General features: G+C 45.3%; 1 protein-coding gene across 5 annotated transcripts in view; it reads right to left on the reverse strand.

Moving 5' to 3' along the window:
• Positions 1–15594, reverse strand: part of RAD50 (RAD50 double strand break repair protein) — a 1278308-nt gene that overhangs the window by 917583 nt on the left and 345131 nt on the right. For all 5 annotated transcript variants that reach the window (XM_069652502.1, XM_069652503.1, XM_069652505.1 and 2 more), the window contains one exon: positions 14590–14794. In XM_069652502.1, coding sequence (XP_069508603.1) covers positions 14590–14794 — 205 coding nt within the window. The remainder of the gene's footprint in view (positions 1–14589; positions 14795–15594) is intronic.

Raw genomic sequence — 15594 nt, forward strand, 5'->3', positions numbered from 1 at the left:
ACCTTGACAAAGTCATAAGCTCTCAATGCTCCTGGAATAAGAACTGTCCCAAAGTATCTTGAAAGAAAAGTTATAAGCTCTCACTCCTCCTGCAATAAGAACTATTTCACTTCTTTGGCAACAACAAATAGTTTGGTCAGAATGGTTGGCTTCAAGAATAGCTGCAGGAAGAATTGTAACTTTCCTTCAGAAACAACAGCAGGCAGTATCGTAACTTTCCTTTAAACCGCTTTCAAAACTCCCCCCTAAATGTCACAACTCAACATGTTGTTTTCTAATAGTACCACGCTTCAGCCCTTGAACCTCCTACTACCTGGCGCACCCTTTCACAAGGTTCCTTCTGGGCAATCAATTCTTGCCCTTTGGGTATATTCGCCTGCCCATCTAATTCTTCAGCACCAAAACAGTTAAATGCTTAAATGGTAACTTGAACAGTAGCATAACAACTTCAATGGTCTTCCTCAGCATAAAAATGTTAGCAGCTTTCAGGGAATAGAACTTTCACAGTTATCCTGGTTAGGACCTCTCTTGGATTGGGTATTTGTGGTATGCCTGGGTTTCTGATAAGGTCTCCCCACCTGGTGGTTGGTGTTTGTACATTTGCAATAGTTCCATATTCATGAGGTTATTAGCTTGCCTTTGTAGGTTTGCAATAATTAGGTATTTGTGATGCTTTTAAGCTTGTTCGGGTATGTTAAAAACAGTTTGGTATTTGTAATATGGTTTATTCTGCCTAAGCGGAACATGCGCCCTTAACCGGAGGACCCCGGAGTCACTCGCTTGGCTCATACTCACCAGGAACGTCGCTACCAGGTGCTCCTCTCCGAGTCCGCAGAACTGCTGGACCTGTGGCTTCTTTCGACCAGGCGCACCCTCTCTCTTCTGTCTCCGTCTGCTCATGCTACGTTTGCTTCTAGCTGCAAAAGCTCCGCACAACTTAGTCTTCTTGGGTAAGCATTTCTTTCCCAAGCTTCACAATAGGGGATTTTATAACTGCATGCATTTCTTGGGTTAAAAGGATGTTTGTTACTTTTAACACCACAGCGTTCATGGCTGAATGTGTTCCCATTCAGATGGTCTACTTGTGGGACAACAGGATTATCATGGCAACAAGCCATTACATACTGTGGCAATGACAGGATATCTTCTTGAAAAGAGGTTAAATACTGTGTCTCATGCCAGAGGTATCCCTCACTCTACTGACCCTTTTCTCCTCCCAGGTGATCCTCCCACAGTACACCACCCCCAAGGTCAGGATCAGGAAGGATACCTTTGATAGGGTTTCAGTGAGGGATCCTTAGGATTCATCACACTACTTGTCAAGTAGCGGATCGAATTTAAGATACTTTGCCTGACTTAAGGCTTTTCATGGTGTATTCTGTCGGTATATTTCCGAAAGACTGATGCATTATGAGTCAAGTCGCAGTTGCAATTTTCTGACATTTCTTTTATTGGTTATGCCACCCTCGAGATACTTGTATAGGGCTGGTAGGCGCTTTTCAGTGTATGCTCTAGATTGTGGAATGCATTGCCATGGGATATTCACAGATTTACACAGTATTTGCGGGTCCAGAAGACCTTGAAGACTTTTTTGTTTAGATAGTCTGATGGTTCCTTGTATGGGATTTACCAGATTTTCTTTTTCATGTACATCATGATTTTGGACTCAATTGAATACACCTGCGCTTAGGTGCAGTTTGTTATGCTTAATGCGTGTAATAAACGCAAAATCAAATCAATTACGGCCTGTTGTTCCTTCCTCGTCACAGTCCTTATAACATGAAGATATCACACGTCATGTGCCACCAAAAATAAAACGACCCAACAAACGGCTGCAACTTAATTTATTGAATGAAAAAGAGATGGCTTGCACAGCTCCTACTGCATGTGATCCTCCGATCATCAGTTTATAGTGCTGGATCCAGGTGTTTGGTGAGGTCGAAGTTGCTGCACTGCAGATATCCAGGATGGAAACTGCTTCTGTACAGGAGGTCATCGCTCTGGTTGATCGACCCTACACTGCTACCAGGAGAAGGTTTCCGGCCTTTTCGGAGGACACTGTAAAAGGTCACTAAGCTATAAACTAAGGGTCATTGAGATTGATTTCTTCCTCTTTGTGCTCATCTGAACATGATAAATGGGGCATCTGTGCTGCCGAATGGAGAGATTTTATCCAGATACAGCAAGCGCATCCTACCCATGTCTAAGGAATTAGCTACTATTTCAGTCTCTGTCCCGAGAACAGGCAACACCACCTCCTGGTTGAGGGGAAAATTAGAGCATACCTTAGTGGTAACTCTGGACTTGTGCGCAACACCACCCAATCCTAAGCAAACCTCAAGTAAGGCTTTGTGCTTACTAGGGACCCCAGGTCCCGCAGCCGTCTTGCTGACATCATCACCACAAATGATAGGGTTTTCCAAGATAAACCCTGATTGCCATGGACTCTAATGGTTCATATCGAGAGAACTGTAGTTTTGTAGTACTCACAGAAGATCCCACTTCTGAAGGACTGCTTTCCTCTGTGCTTTATGCAATTCAAAGGTGTGGAGTAACCAGGTGACCAGATGCGCACCATCTGCCAAAGCCATGCAATGGTTCCTGAAAACATTGATGGTTGCTCACTGCACCTGGAGAGTACCAGTCACCAGTACTAGTGTGAAACAATGGGAGATGAAGTTCCATATATCACTGCATGAGTTCCATATATCACTGCATGTTGATATACACTCTTAGGTGCTGTGACGGTTCTATGCCATAACATCAACAGTCGTTTTTTTTGACTGGTGTTTTTATGAAAAATTTTTGCCGAAAAGCCATCAAAATGTAATTGTTAGGTGGATGGAGTGCAGAGTATTAGGAGGGCAGCATAGTAGAGTGCAATGCATTGGGAGAATGTAGCAGAGAATAGTAGTAGAGCAGGAGGAGTAGAGAGTAGTGGGAGTGTAGTAAAGAGAGGAGTGGGAAGAAGTAGACAGAAAATGCAGTGCTGAGAGAAGAGAGCGTGGTAGTGGAAGAGGAGATTAATGGAGAGATATTAGTAGAGTAACACTGAAGGGTGGAGGTGGGCAGTGGGGAGAGACACAGATAAAGGACAGAAGTATTGTGAGAGTGGGAAAGAAATAAGAAAGAAAGAGAAAAGAGAGATAGAGTCAGAGCTTGTCCTGAGCAATCCTGGGGTTTATGAATGCATGGGCTATGGGGGGAACCTCGCAGGACAGACGAGCAAGATGGACAGCCATTAAAGAGCCACTCAATCAAAACTTTATTTAAAACCCTTCAACATTCTCTGCTAATTGGTGTGGTCTTGAGGCCATCTGTGACCTTGTACACCATCTACAGGCTTCCAGAGTAGCCTACTTACGGCTCCTCTAAAACTCAAAAGAGATGTCCCTTGATATTCAGTTCAGCCCTTAAGTCATTAACTGTGGCAGTCACAGTGTCCCAAGTTGGAGGGCCAGAAATGAGACACTATCGAACAAAGTCATGGATAAGCAGGGCTTATCTGGGGCAGTGGTCACGGTTCCAGTTACAAAGGATTTACCCTTAAACGCTACGGGTGCAACATCTTGTGGCACCCCTACTGCACTCTGAAGATAACTATCAATATACTAGGGAGAGATTTGCTCAGCAAGTTAAACGCAATAATTTCCTTCACGGAGAAAGGGATGGTGTGTACCACAGCAGGTATATATTACACACGCATAGCCACATTCCTTTTGGCAGCACACGCCCAAAGCACGCTGCAAGTACAGCCCTCGTACCCATGCATGTTGGTGCAGGGGGATCAAGATTCTGCTAGGATCGGTCCTAGGGATACAGGGGAAGGTGTTCCGACTGGCTTCAGAATTCCTGTTAAGACCCCAGTGCCAGAAAGACGACATAAAAGGGACCAAACTCGGGCTGCAACTAGAAGAGGTGGTAGTGCGCAAAGATATGGTGATCCTGTGTTGGACAGACAATGACAGCATGGAATGGCGTACGGTGAGGGAGAAATGGTGTTTCAGATACAAATTCCTTGTCCAGTGCAAGTACAAGAGAAACTGATACCAATACTAACAGTTAGTAAAGAGAGGCAACAGACACATCAAAGATCTCAAGAAAATGCCAGAAATATTATGGACCAAGAGGCCCACAATGTAGAGGTACTGAAGGGAGTGGGGGTAGTAAAAATAAAATTGAGACGGCACTGCTACCCAAGGCGAAGCAATACCCATTATCCAGAGAAGCAGATGAGGGAATCCACTTGACATGACAAACACTATGGCAGCAGGGCATCATCCAGACCTCCACATCACTGTGCAACACAGCAACATATCTTATAAAGAAATCAAAGAGTGGGTCCTAGCATTTAATCTATGATTTAAACCCCCTGAACAATGTGGTTGTAGCAGAGGTTCCTTGGTTTCAAACCCTGCCACGATATTGAGTAACATCCCAACAAAGTCGAAGTACTTCACAATCATCGACTTGAAGAAACGTCTTCTTCTCCATCCCATTACACCCAGATTCAAACTACCTGACCGCATTTACGTATCACTGGGCCAGATTTGAGCACACACAGCTGGCCCAGGGGTACTGTGAGTCACCCAGCATCTTTAACAGGGTGATCCAGATTGATCTTAGCAATGTGCAAATGCCTAACACAGTGATACAGTATGTTGATGATGTATTGGTATGCAGTAAGAAAGAGGAGTGTAGAGCAGACTCCGTGCACCTTCTGACTTTAGACAAAGCAAAGCTGCAGTATTGTCAGGAAAAGGTGGTGTACCTAGGAAAGATAATATCCATTGAGGGGCGCAGGATAACACAAGAAAGGGTGCAAGCAATACACTCCACCACACGCCTGTGCACAATTCGAGATATACAAAGGTTCCTGGGGTTGTCTAACTATTGCAGCGCATGGGTCTTCGTTTACTCTACCATACACAAACAAAGCCGCTAATAGAGGGCCTAAAAGAGGCCCAGAAAAAGCAGAGGAAACTAAAATGGACAGCAGAAATGAATGAGCGCTTCTCAGAAGTAAAAGATGCAATGGCTCTCACGCCAGTGCTAACAACTCCAAACTACAGAGAGAAATGTTATCTGTTCTCACACTCAGATGACTCAGTGATGACTGTGGTCCTCACACAAATGAAGCCATAAGTCACAAGCCAGTAGCCTACTGCAATGCCACCTTAGATCCTGTAATGCAAGGACACTTGCCCTGCGAACAAGTGCTTGCGGCTGCAGTGTTTGCCATAGAAAAGGCAGCAACGATTACAATGGGGGGTCCCGTAGTACCGTACATGGAGCATGCGCTATTTGCCACCCTCGATAAATCAAAGAGCACACTAACCACACAGAGGGCATCCGGCTACGAGTCAATACTGACAAACACAGATATTATGTAGTGAGGTGCTGAGTGGTCAGTCCAGCTACCTTCATAGCAGAGCCCATAAAGGAAGGGGATTACATACATGATTGTGCAGCTCACATGGACAGACTGGAAGGGAACATACAGGTAAAAGAAGAAGAGATAGCAGGGGCAGATATGGTTTACATTGAAAGGTCACAAGTCTAGACCCGGAGACGGGAAGGAGACATACTGGAGTGGCAGTAGTCTGAACTATAAATGGGAAAAATGTAACAGCATCCCAACTGAGATTACCCTTACACTATTCGGCACAAGCGGTACAATCGGTGGCAATGATTAGTGCACTACACATGATGGAAGGGCATGACACCAACATCTTTTACGATTCAGCCTATGTTACCTCAACAGTACATTTAGGATTCGCATGATGGGAGAGGAGAAGGTTCAGAATAAGTGATGGGTCCCGTGTGCAGCATGCAGAATTGCTTAAAGATCCAACTGAGGTTCTAAAAGTACCAGCAATAAAATGCACCACCCACACAGGTAGACAGGACAGAATATCATTGGGGAACTAAATGTCAGAAAGAGCAGCGAAAGAAGCAGCCTATTTCAATGAAGGAAGCGCAAGAAGATACGCAGGTTCAAAAGAAAGAGCACCACTCATGTCGATAGAAAGGGGGTGGGAGGAGAGGAAGAAAGAGAGGAGAACTTCAATTCAATGTCCATCGTCCAAATTATTGAGCTGCAGGGGGAGGTTGTCATGACCCTTGTCCCTGGCCCTCACTGGCAAGTCAGCCTTCCAGTTAGGGCCAAGTCAAAGGCCTTAAAACCTCATCCAAGACTCTCTTGGAGTCAGTCCTGGCACCTTTGGCGCCAGGCTCATAACCATCATGAAGACCAACATTAGAATGGGACTATTTACTTGGGACTATTTAATTTGGGGGGGGGGTTTAGCCAACATGGAGGCACACACATAGCTCAGGTACAAGGAACTGAGCTATGCGGTCTAGTCTTTTGGGTGTGGCAGGCCTGGGACTACTTTACCTGGAATACTTTGGGTGTGGCAGGCCTGGGACTATTTTACCTGGACTACTTTACCTGAGACTATTTAAACCGCACCCAAACAGCAGAACATGCTTTGCGTTATTCTGCTGTGGGCAGCGTAACGCTCACCGTGTCCAGTTCATTGATGCAAACCTACGGAGTCGCAGCAGGCCTGGATTCCCACAGGGGGGGGCTTGCACCAGTGAAGTAACTTGGTCGCTGCTCGCCCCCCACATCTACCCGCCCCTGCCAGAAGGAGCAGGAGAGAGAATCCACCTATTACAATATTAAGGTGAGGAGAGGGCCCAAGGGGGAGGAAGGAGTTGAGGCCAAGGGAGGTGGGAAATCAGACAATCTGGTATTGAATCCAGCTCTCCTATGTTGCAGACCCATCTTTAACCTGAGGCCTTACCAAGGGACCGGGAGAGGGTTCGAGAGTGCAAATCATCCAATCAGGGCTGGGTTGCGTCCCCGTGGATAGCAGGTGAGCGTAACAGAGGTACTATAAGAGGAAAAAGATCTGTGGATACATCATGGGTGTTCCTTGTCTCCACCCGATCTGATATGGAGGCAGAATAGCAGTGGGAAACCTGTAATGCCCCGGAAATTGTTAAGTGGAGCAGTAGAGCAGCTACACTACCCCACCCATTCATCCAAAGAAAGTATAGCAGCAGAAATAAATGAGGGGTTGTACGTGCCTAACTTGCATATGAGAGTGGCAGAGTTTGTAGGGAATTGTGTGAAATGTCAACTTGTTTATGTGGCCATACTGTGAAGACGGTGCAGGGAACAATCCTTTGGCTGGAAGGGCCCTTCCGGCACTTGCATATCGACTATGTTCACATGCAAGAAAGGTGTACCTCCTATCAGTATATGATAACAATTGTCTGTCCCGTCTTACGTTGGCCCGGGCAGGACCTTGTGCAAAGAACAATGCAAAAAGCAAAGCAACATTCTTGGTGAGGGGGGTGTACCCAAGATGGGGTATGTGTTAAGAAATAAGGTCAGATAATGGCCAGCACTTTGCCAACTACGTTTTTGAGGAAAATGCGCGCCTCATGAGAATAAAACACAAACTTTGCACAGTGTACCGGCTGCAAGCAAACAGAGTTGTAGAGAGGATTAACGGCCTATGAAAGGAACGCTTGGCAAAGCTAACCTCTACTCTATGCCGAAACTGGCATTTTTTACCCCTGCTTGCCCTTTTCGCCTTATGCAACTCACCCAGTGGTGATCACCATTTGACTCTGCACGAAACTGTAACGGGTGGGAGGATGCATGCACCTGTCCCTCCCACATGTTCAATTTCGAAGGCAAAGCCTAGCTCAGAAATTCTTGGATACGAAATGAAAGCGTATATGACTGAAATCTCTGCAATACCTCCCGCCAGGTTCAGCGACCTACATGTCAGTCAGCGACACTGTAAGACGGCAAAGTGCCAGTCAGGGGAGGGACTTTCCGGAAGTACAGCCTCTTTATCTGGGTGATAGAGTACTCATCGCAACGTGGTTCGGAGTCGCAGGAGCCAAGATTCTGCAACGCCAACAACAGTGAAGATCAAAGAGAGACTGGCATTGATCAATTTGTCTGATGTATGCAGAGACAACAGCAGCACAACGGAACCACCAAGCATCACCTGATGGGAAGTATTTATCAGATATCTTGGACATTTTGTACTGCTCTTAGATGATCTAAAAGGCCCACCAATGGACATGAGAGTACTAGGGGAAAGACAAAAAAAGACTGTAAATACAATGGGGGTTGTAATACTGTGTGCATTTGCCTTTTGTCGGCATCTTCTTCTTTCCTTCTGGTTCTTGATGCAAAGAGGTAGTACGAGTACACCTGCTCATGGTGAAGGGGAGACACGCACTAAAAGGAGCATATCCAAAACTGAAGATTGATATAATGCAATTGGGGAAGGAGAGGACCTAGCTTCCGAATACATCATGTATATGGAGAAGAAGAGGGTAGGGTCAGGGAGCACTAATGGCACCTGCTACGTGTGCTCCCTCATCCCACACCTAGCAGGGACACCAAAACAATCTTTGCTGCAAGAAGTAACTGCAAAGGAAGGTGGATGCCTCATTCCTTTGTTTCTATGCAAAACAAGGTGGCTATTCCAGGGACATGAAGTAGATGTAAAATGGATTGATGAAGGCGAAGAAGTTTACAAGGATAACATCGTACAACTAGAAAGCATGGCCCTGGGTGATGTATCCAAACATATGATATTAGAATATAAAACCAAAGGACGCAAGAAAGGAAAACAGTTGCCAGCTACCCACAAGAGAATACTGTGCAAAACAACAGCAGGGCATTTTGACCAGGCAGGCTTTATACCAGGTCGTAATACAACATTCGGCATAAGACGAATGTTCGGAGTCCTGGAGGCGCTTGACCCTTCCCACCAAGCAGTAGCAGTCCTACTTGACGCTGAAAAGGCCTTTGACTCTATCGAGTGGCCTTTCCTCTTCGCAGTCCTAATACAAATGGGCCTGGGAGACCGCTTCCAAAAACTATTTTCCCTCCTCTATAAACACCCCCAGTCAAACATTATTATTGGGAAAACAAAGTATTCAAGTATAAATTGACAGAGAGGGACTAGACAGGGAGGCCCTCTGTCGGCCTTACTTTTCGCCCTTGTGATGGAACCTCTAGCCTCTGGCCTTCGGTCTGGACAGCTAAACAGAGGCCTCTCTCTCGGACCCCACAGATTAACAAGTTCCCTGTACGCTGATGACATAGCACTCTTTGTTTGCAGCCCAATTGAGAAGCTAAACCCAATTATGCGAGAGGTGATCAAGTTTGGCACCCTCTCAGGCCTGAAAATTAATCATACTAAATCAGTCATATTCCCCCTAACCCCAAACACCAGGGAATTTGCTGACGACTACGGGTTCCGCTGGGAACACTCGAAGGTCAGATATCTGGGAATCCTAATGTCCAGAGTTCACCAAGACCTCTTCCATGACAATTATGAAAGAGCGGTTGAAGCACTGCGAGATAAAGTGAAGAGATGGAAGCTCCACCCGCTTGCACTGTGGGGACGCGTTTCCCTAGTTAAAATGGTGATCCTACCCAAGTTTCTCTATCTGTTCGCAAACATCCCTATCGTACTACCGCGACAATTTCTTCACTGCATTCGAAGTCTGATTCTAGAACTACTTATGTCTGACAAACCTGCAAGAGTAGCATACACTACACTCATTCACAACCTGTAGCGAAAGGTGGCCTCGCGCTCCCTGGTCTGGGGCGCTATTACTGGGCCGCACAAGCCCAATTCCTCTGCTATTGGTACGCCACACACTCCATCCGACCTCATGTCCAAATCGAGCGGGCCCTTGCAACCCCCAATCTCCTGAAAGCAGTCATTATTGGTCACATGCAAGTACCACACACAACGCTAAATGTAGTTCTCTCCACCTACGCCATCTGGAAGAAAGTAGCACAGAAATGTGATGTCCAAGTCAGATTTTCCCCTCTCAAACCAGCGAAATTCATACCAGGTATTCCCCGGACCACTGAAAAGGTATACTTGAGGTGGTTGGAAAAGTTACAAATCAACACACTGAACAACCTCTTTGTCGAGGGCACCTTTCTAACGCCCCAGCTCGCCTGGGACAGAGGAGCCGATACCGCTCTAGACATTTTTGTATATATTTCCACCTCCACCATGCACTTCCAGCATTCCTCCCCACGTTCCCACAGCAACCACCCACATGGCAATTACTACACGGAGTGATCCAATCACAAGGTGAAGGTAGGCTAGTTTCTGCAATTTATAGGTCCCTCATGACAGACACAACCTCCTCACCTATAGCTCCGAAAGCGAGATGGGAGAAATCCTTGAGAGTGACGATATCAGATGCAGACTGTGCCTATATTCTGGACCAAACCCAGAAAGTATCTCTCAACACGAGATACAAGCAAATACACTTCAATTATCTACACCAGATGTACCACACCCCAACAAAACTGGACTCACGACATCCAACAATCTCAGCGTCATGTGAACAGTGCAATGCCCCAGTAGCAGATTTCATCCACTTGGCCTGGGCATGCCCACACATAACCCAATTCTGGAACCTTGTTCTCGAAAAAACATCGGCTATAATTGGAACACCACTGGAACCCGACCCCACATTAGCGCTACTCAGCTTAACCAGACACCTGCCGTCTGCTGCGCGAAGGCTAGCTGGACTATTGCTGGTGTTGGCTCGCAGAAGGATTGCAATATCATGGGGACGAGGTCCCACACCCTCTCTACAAAAATGGTTAAACGACATGACATTCTGCCATGACGTGGAAACAGACTATCAAACCCCTCCCCCTTCACGCCCGACCCCTGGATATCTGGGGTCCATATATTGCACATTTGATATCCGCCTCAGACACTGTTTCCTCACGTAATTCAACTCCGGAATCCACATTACATGGACTCTGTACTCAACTGAATGCGGGCTGCACCACATAGACTGTGAACCATGATTACGCTATATCTGTCACAGCATTCCAAGGGAGGGAGCGGGTTATGGGGGTCTCACTGCGCAATTTGTTTTTTGTTGTTTGTAAAACTGAAAAAAAAGTTAAAAAAAAAAAAAAGAACACAGCAGGGCATGATATACCATGGTGCCACACCAGACCCCTCATGCATAGAAGAGGTTCAGTGTATCACAACGAAAAGTGGGGAAAAGGGGATGGTCAAATGTTGTGCAGAGGGATTGGTGGGGTTTGAAGAAAGGGTCGTTAAGAGGGTAAATGCAGAGTGTTGGGAAGTTATGAAACAGCAAGATACATGCCTTAACCTGGATGGATAAAAAAACACCCCATTAACATAAAACCACTTACACAGTATAATTTATGTTTCAGAGCAAACGGAAGAGTGGCGTTGGGGATGAACACTGGCTGTGAGAGGGCGATGAGCGTTGCAGCTTTGGAAAGGGACAGCAGCAGTGATGGACATCTGGTGGGCCTGTGGGACAAAAGTGTATGCCCAGCTGCCACCGGATTGGAGCAGAGTGTGTGCACTGGTGACCTTACACAGCCCTGCATTAGTGGTGCCAAACAACAGATTTGGCACCATTTGGTAACGTGTTGGCACAAAAAAGAATGAAGGAGGAGGGGGAGGGGGAAGAGGAGGAAGATATTGGGCCTTGCGAGACACAAATGGAGCGGCCCATGATAACCAGGAGGAAAAGGTCCTGCAACATTTCAGGTGAGTCCACCAAACGTTTGAATGCAATCCCACCACATTTTAGACTCTTCATCAAGGCATCTGTGTTCTTCACCTCCCTCCTGCTGCCCGGAGTACAAACCGCCACTAATACAAATGGATCCAGATGATCAGATTCGAGTTGCTTCAATTGGCTAATGCAACAGAAAAGGGACTAAATTCAATGCTAGAGGAGCTTCGAGCTTTGCCCCCAATTACCATCCAAAACAGATTCATTATAGACCTGATGACGGCAATGGAAGGGTGTGTGTGCTACAAGTTTGGCAGCACCTGCTGCACCGCCAACCCTACAATGATGCAACAAACGGAAACACTCACAGAGGCTGTTGAGGAGATGCAAACAATACACGAAAGAATGACGAAGGAAACACAGGATGTTACGTCAAACACCTGGTTCGAGAGTCTATTTGCATGGGTACAAGACCTCTTGGCAGCGATGTTCAAAATAACTGTCTTTCGCCATCTGCATCGTCTGGTGGGTCATCGGCTGGTGCAATTGCCAGCAAAGGAGGACTGGGTATATAATGAATGGCAATAAAATAGACCTCCATAATGTGTTAGGTGAAGGACACCCAGGTGTGAATGGAAATGAGGATGACATATAGATTATTTATACAGCACCCCCACAGGATTTAGAAAACTACAAGGCCCTGTGGGGTGAGTGCTCACCCAATGGCGAGAAAATATTGTTTTTTGGGAAATATGTAGAAGGGTATGAAGAGGAAGGGGACATGAAAAGGGTCACAGAGGTGTGGGTGCGCAAGGAAAAAGGTAAGAAAATGACTGGGAAAGAGATATCGAAGGTGCTGAACCAGTGCCATGTCGTGGGTCGGACCTACAACCTGCAGGAGTGAGCAAAGGGGGATAGGGCACCTTAAAAGCAGGGTTGGGAAAACACAGAACAACCCGAATACGGTCATAGCATGGAAAGAGACCATGTGGGGAGTTGCAGGAGTGGGGATGTCCTACGTATATTAACAGCCCAAAGGGCCCACGTATAATTAGCACTCAATAGAGATGGCCTATCCTAAATAGAAAATACGACAGCGAAAACCCTCATGTCTGGGAAATCCTGCTCCAAGCGCATGATCAGCCTTCCGCGTGCCAAAGGGACGGGGATCCGAGCTCACACAGCGCATCACTGGCAGACTGAGCCAGCTGCAACCTCACTGGATGATGTCAAGACAGGGCAGCAAGCCAATCCAGCGGGCACTCAGGGATAAAGGGGGGAAGTGAGCCCGAGCCAGAGATCCATTCACAGGGCTACGAATGCAGATTGGCAGTAAGTTATGTGAACGGAAGCTGAACGGAGTGGCGTTCCTGGAGGAACCAATCAAGCGGTACGTTTTGTGTCCCTAGGAGGTGGCTAGCCTTCAGAGTATCGACTACAAACACTGCGAAAGCCAATATTCAGAAGGTACTGTGTGACTGTCTCCCTTCCCACCATAAGCAGGGTGTCTCGTGTCTCATTTGCAACGGTGCTGACGCAGCACCGTTGCAAATGAGACACAAGACACCCTGCTTCTGGTTGCTGACCAATGGCAGAATAATAAATCCCCAGCGGTCAGCACAAATGTTTTATTACTAATTACAAATTGTTCCAGGGAGGGGTGAGAATTGGTGTGGCGCCACACTGGAGGGATATCTTGGGATATTGTTGATCTGGCTGCTCCAATCATATCTTACTAACATACGCACAGCACTATGGATATGACATAACGCAGCCAATGACTGTTCTGTGAACGATGGAAAATATGCACATTCTAACCGTAACAGTTTCAAATGCTTGGATTATTCTATTAATCCGATAAAACTAATGTTTGTTGTGTTCCCCCCGTCATCTCTCATCAACCAGTACCTGTCCACTGTCCTGTTTAATTTGTGCTTACCCAGCTATAGTAAACAGCGTTATTTCTTGCCCAGTGTGTTCTTTTTGACTACGATTTTTTATATGGTGTGATCAGAGAACCCCTGTATACACCCTTATGGAGATGATGTCTTCTCCTGTACAGCAAACATTTTCCTGCTATTTAAGTGGGATTGACTTGATGAAGAGGTGGAGTTTCGGGGAGGTTGCTGTTTTAAATAATATGTCTAAATTGCAACGCAAGGCCCTTCTTAAAAATATAATGATCTGCAGAAGTGGAATGAGATAGAATTCTGTCTAGAATCATTAGAGCGGTACAGTAAAGTACATGAGGGTTTAGGGCTGACTAATGCTAAACTAAACTGTATAAGTAAAATGAAGTCCCCCGAATGCAGAAGAACAGCTCTAATGTTCAAAGATGTTTCCCCAGAAGGATCAAATGAGTTGGTTGGGTTCTGACAAACTGTGTACCGGCCGTAGGAGCAAAGGCAAGAGAGTGCTTTTAAATTATTTTGTATGCTTTTTACAGATTTCAGCAGTAGGTGGCTTAGGCCTTATTTTATCAAAAACAACAATCGGTCATATACAGAGGTAATGTCCATATTTAAGAATTATAGTGATGAAGGTTTTATGTATGATGTCTTGAATTTGTAAAATTGGCATTTAGAAAAATATTTTGATGTTTTTAGAAAGTCTATGATTATCTATGTTTTTAACGCTTTCCATACAAGTGTTGTATGTATAATGTTAATGGATATTCTCAGAATAAAGTTTCTATCTACATACCTGTTGAGCAGAAGGGATAATGTGGCTCCATCATACCAAAAAAGTCAACAAGGAGCCCTACTTCAATGATAAATATTCAAAAGCCAATCCAAGGAGGGAGTGTGCAAACGCAACATTAATGCAGAGGGCAGAACAAAGTGTTCTTAGCAGTTAGCGAAATGCCAGGGATGTTACTTGGTGAATCAAAGCAGTACAACATTAGGGCAATGGGAGACACAATAGAGCACTGAGCTTAAACACATCTGTAAAATAAAAACATTTAATCACAGAACGAAAGAAAGAAAAAAAATGACCAAATACCTTCAATGGCTCAAGTTCTACGTCAATGGATCGGACATTCTCTTTAGAGGCCGCCAGCTGTCCTTCTTTACTGGTAAGGAGCTCCTGAATTTCCTGAGCTTTGCCTCTGTTCTGCTTCAGATACTTCAACTCTGCCTGGCACTCTCTCACTTTCACAGCCTGCTTCTGCCGGACCACACGCAGTGTTTCCAGCGCCTTTATGTATCTGGCAAACAATACAGATTCAAGCTATAATATTATGGGAAAGGGAAGCCGTCCAGAATTCCCTACAGACTGGACAGAAGTTCTCCATTCAGTTACCCTGCGGTCCTTCTGCTTCAAGTTTCTTTTCTTTACATATTTTATCCGGTTACAACTAGTACATGCTCAATACAGAAACTAATGATAAGGAAAGTATGGCACTGCTAAACCTTATACAGACATAACTAAAAAGGAGAAGAGAACATAATGCTATTTATTAACACAAGGGGGCATATTTCCAGACAACTTAAATATTTGATTGATTATTGCTTTAATTATTCAATATAAAAGTAATGTTATGGAGATGTGAAAGGAAGGAGAAGGGCAGACATCCTCAGGCAATATTTACAATGGACTGTAGAATGGGCAGATCCAATTATACCTCACACCTGGATTTAATATTTGTATACATCGTTTTACATTGTGAAATTGCTGGGTGTGTTAATCAGGAAAGGCACTCTTCCCCCTATGTCAAAGTAGAACAAAAACAGTTGCTAAATACACCATTACACCATTTCCTACACTTGTAAACGTCTCCTTGAAACATATGCTCTGCTAAGAGATAGAACAAAATGATTGCCAACCCTCTACACTAAATTGCCACTAGTCTCTTAAAATCATAACATGTTTTCCTAATTGTTCCATTGCTTGAATTAGCAAACTTAGGAACATATATTCAATTCTCAAATTAACAGACCCTGCCACAACTTACACGTGGTTTCACTGACCCAGGCTTTTTCGAGACCATTTTATAGTCGCAAGTAC

The sequence above is a fragment of the Ambystoma mexicanum genome, chromosome 3p (genome assembly GCF_040938575.1).
Source record: "Ambystoma mexicanum isolate Mex_15411 chromosome 3p, UKY_AmexF1_1, whole genome shotgun sequence".
Lineage (NCBI taxonomy): Eukaryota > Metazoa > Chordata > Amphibia > Caudata > Ambystomatidae > Ambystoma > Ambystoma mexicanum.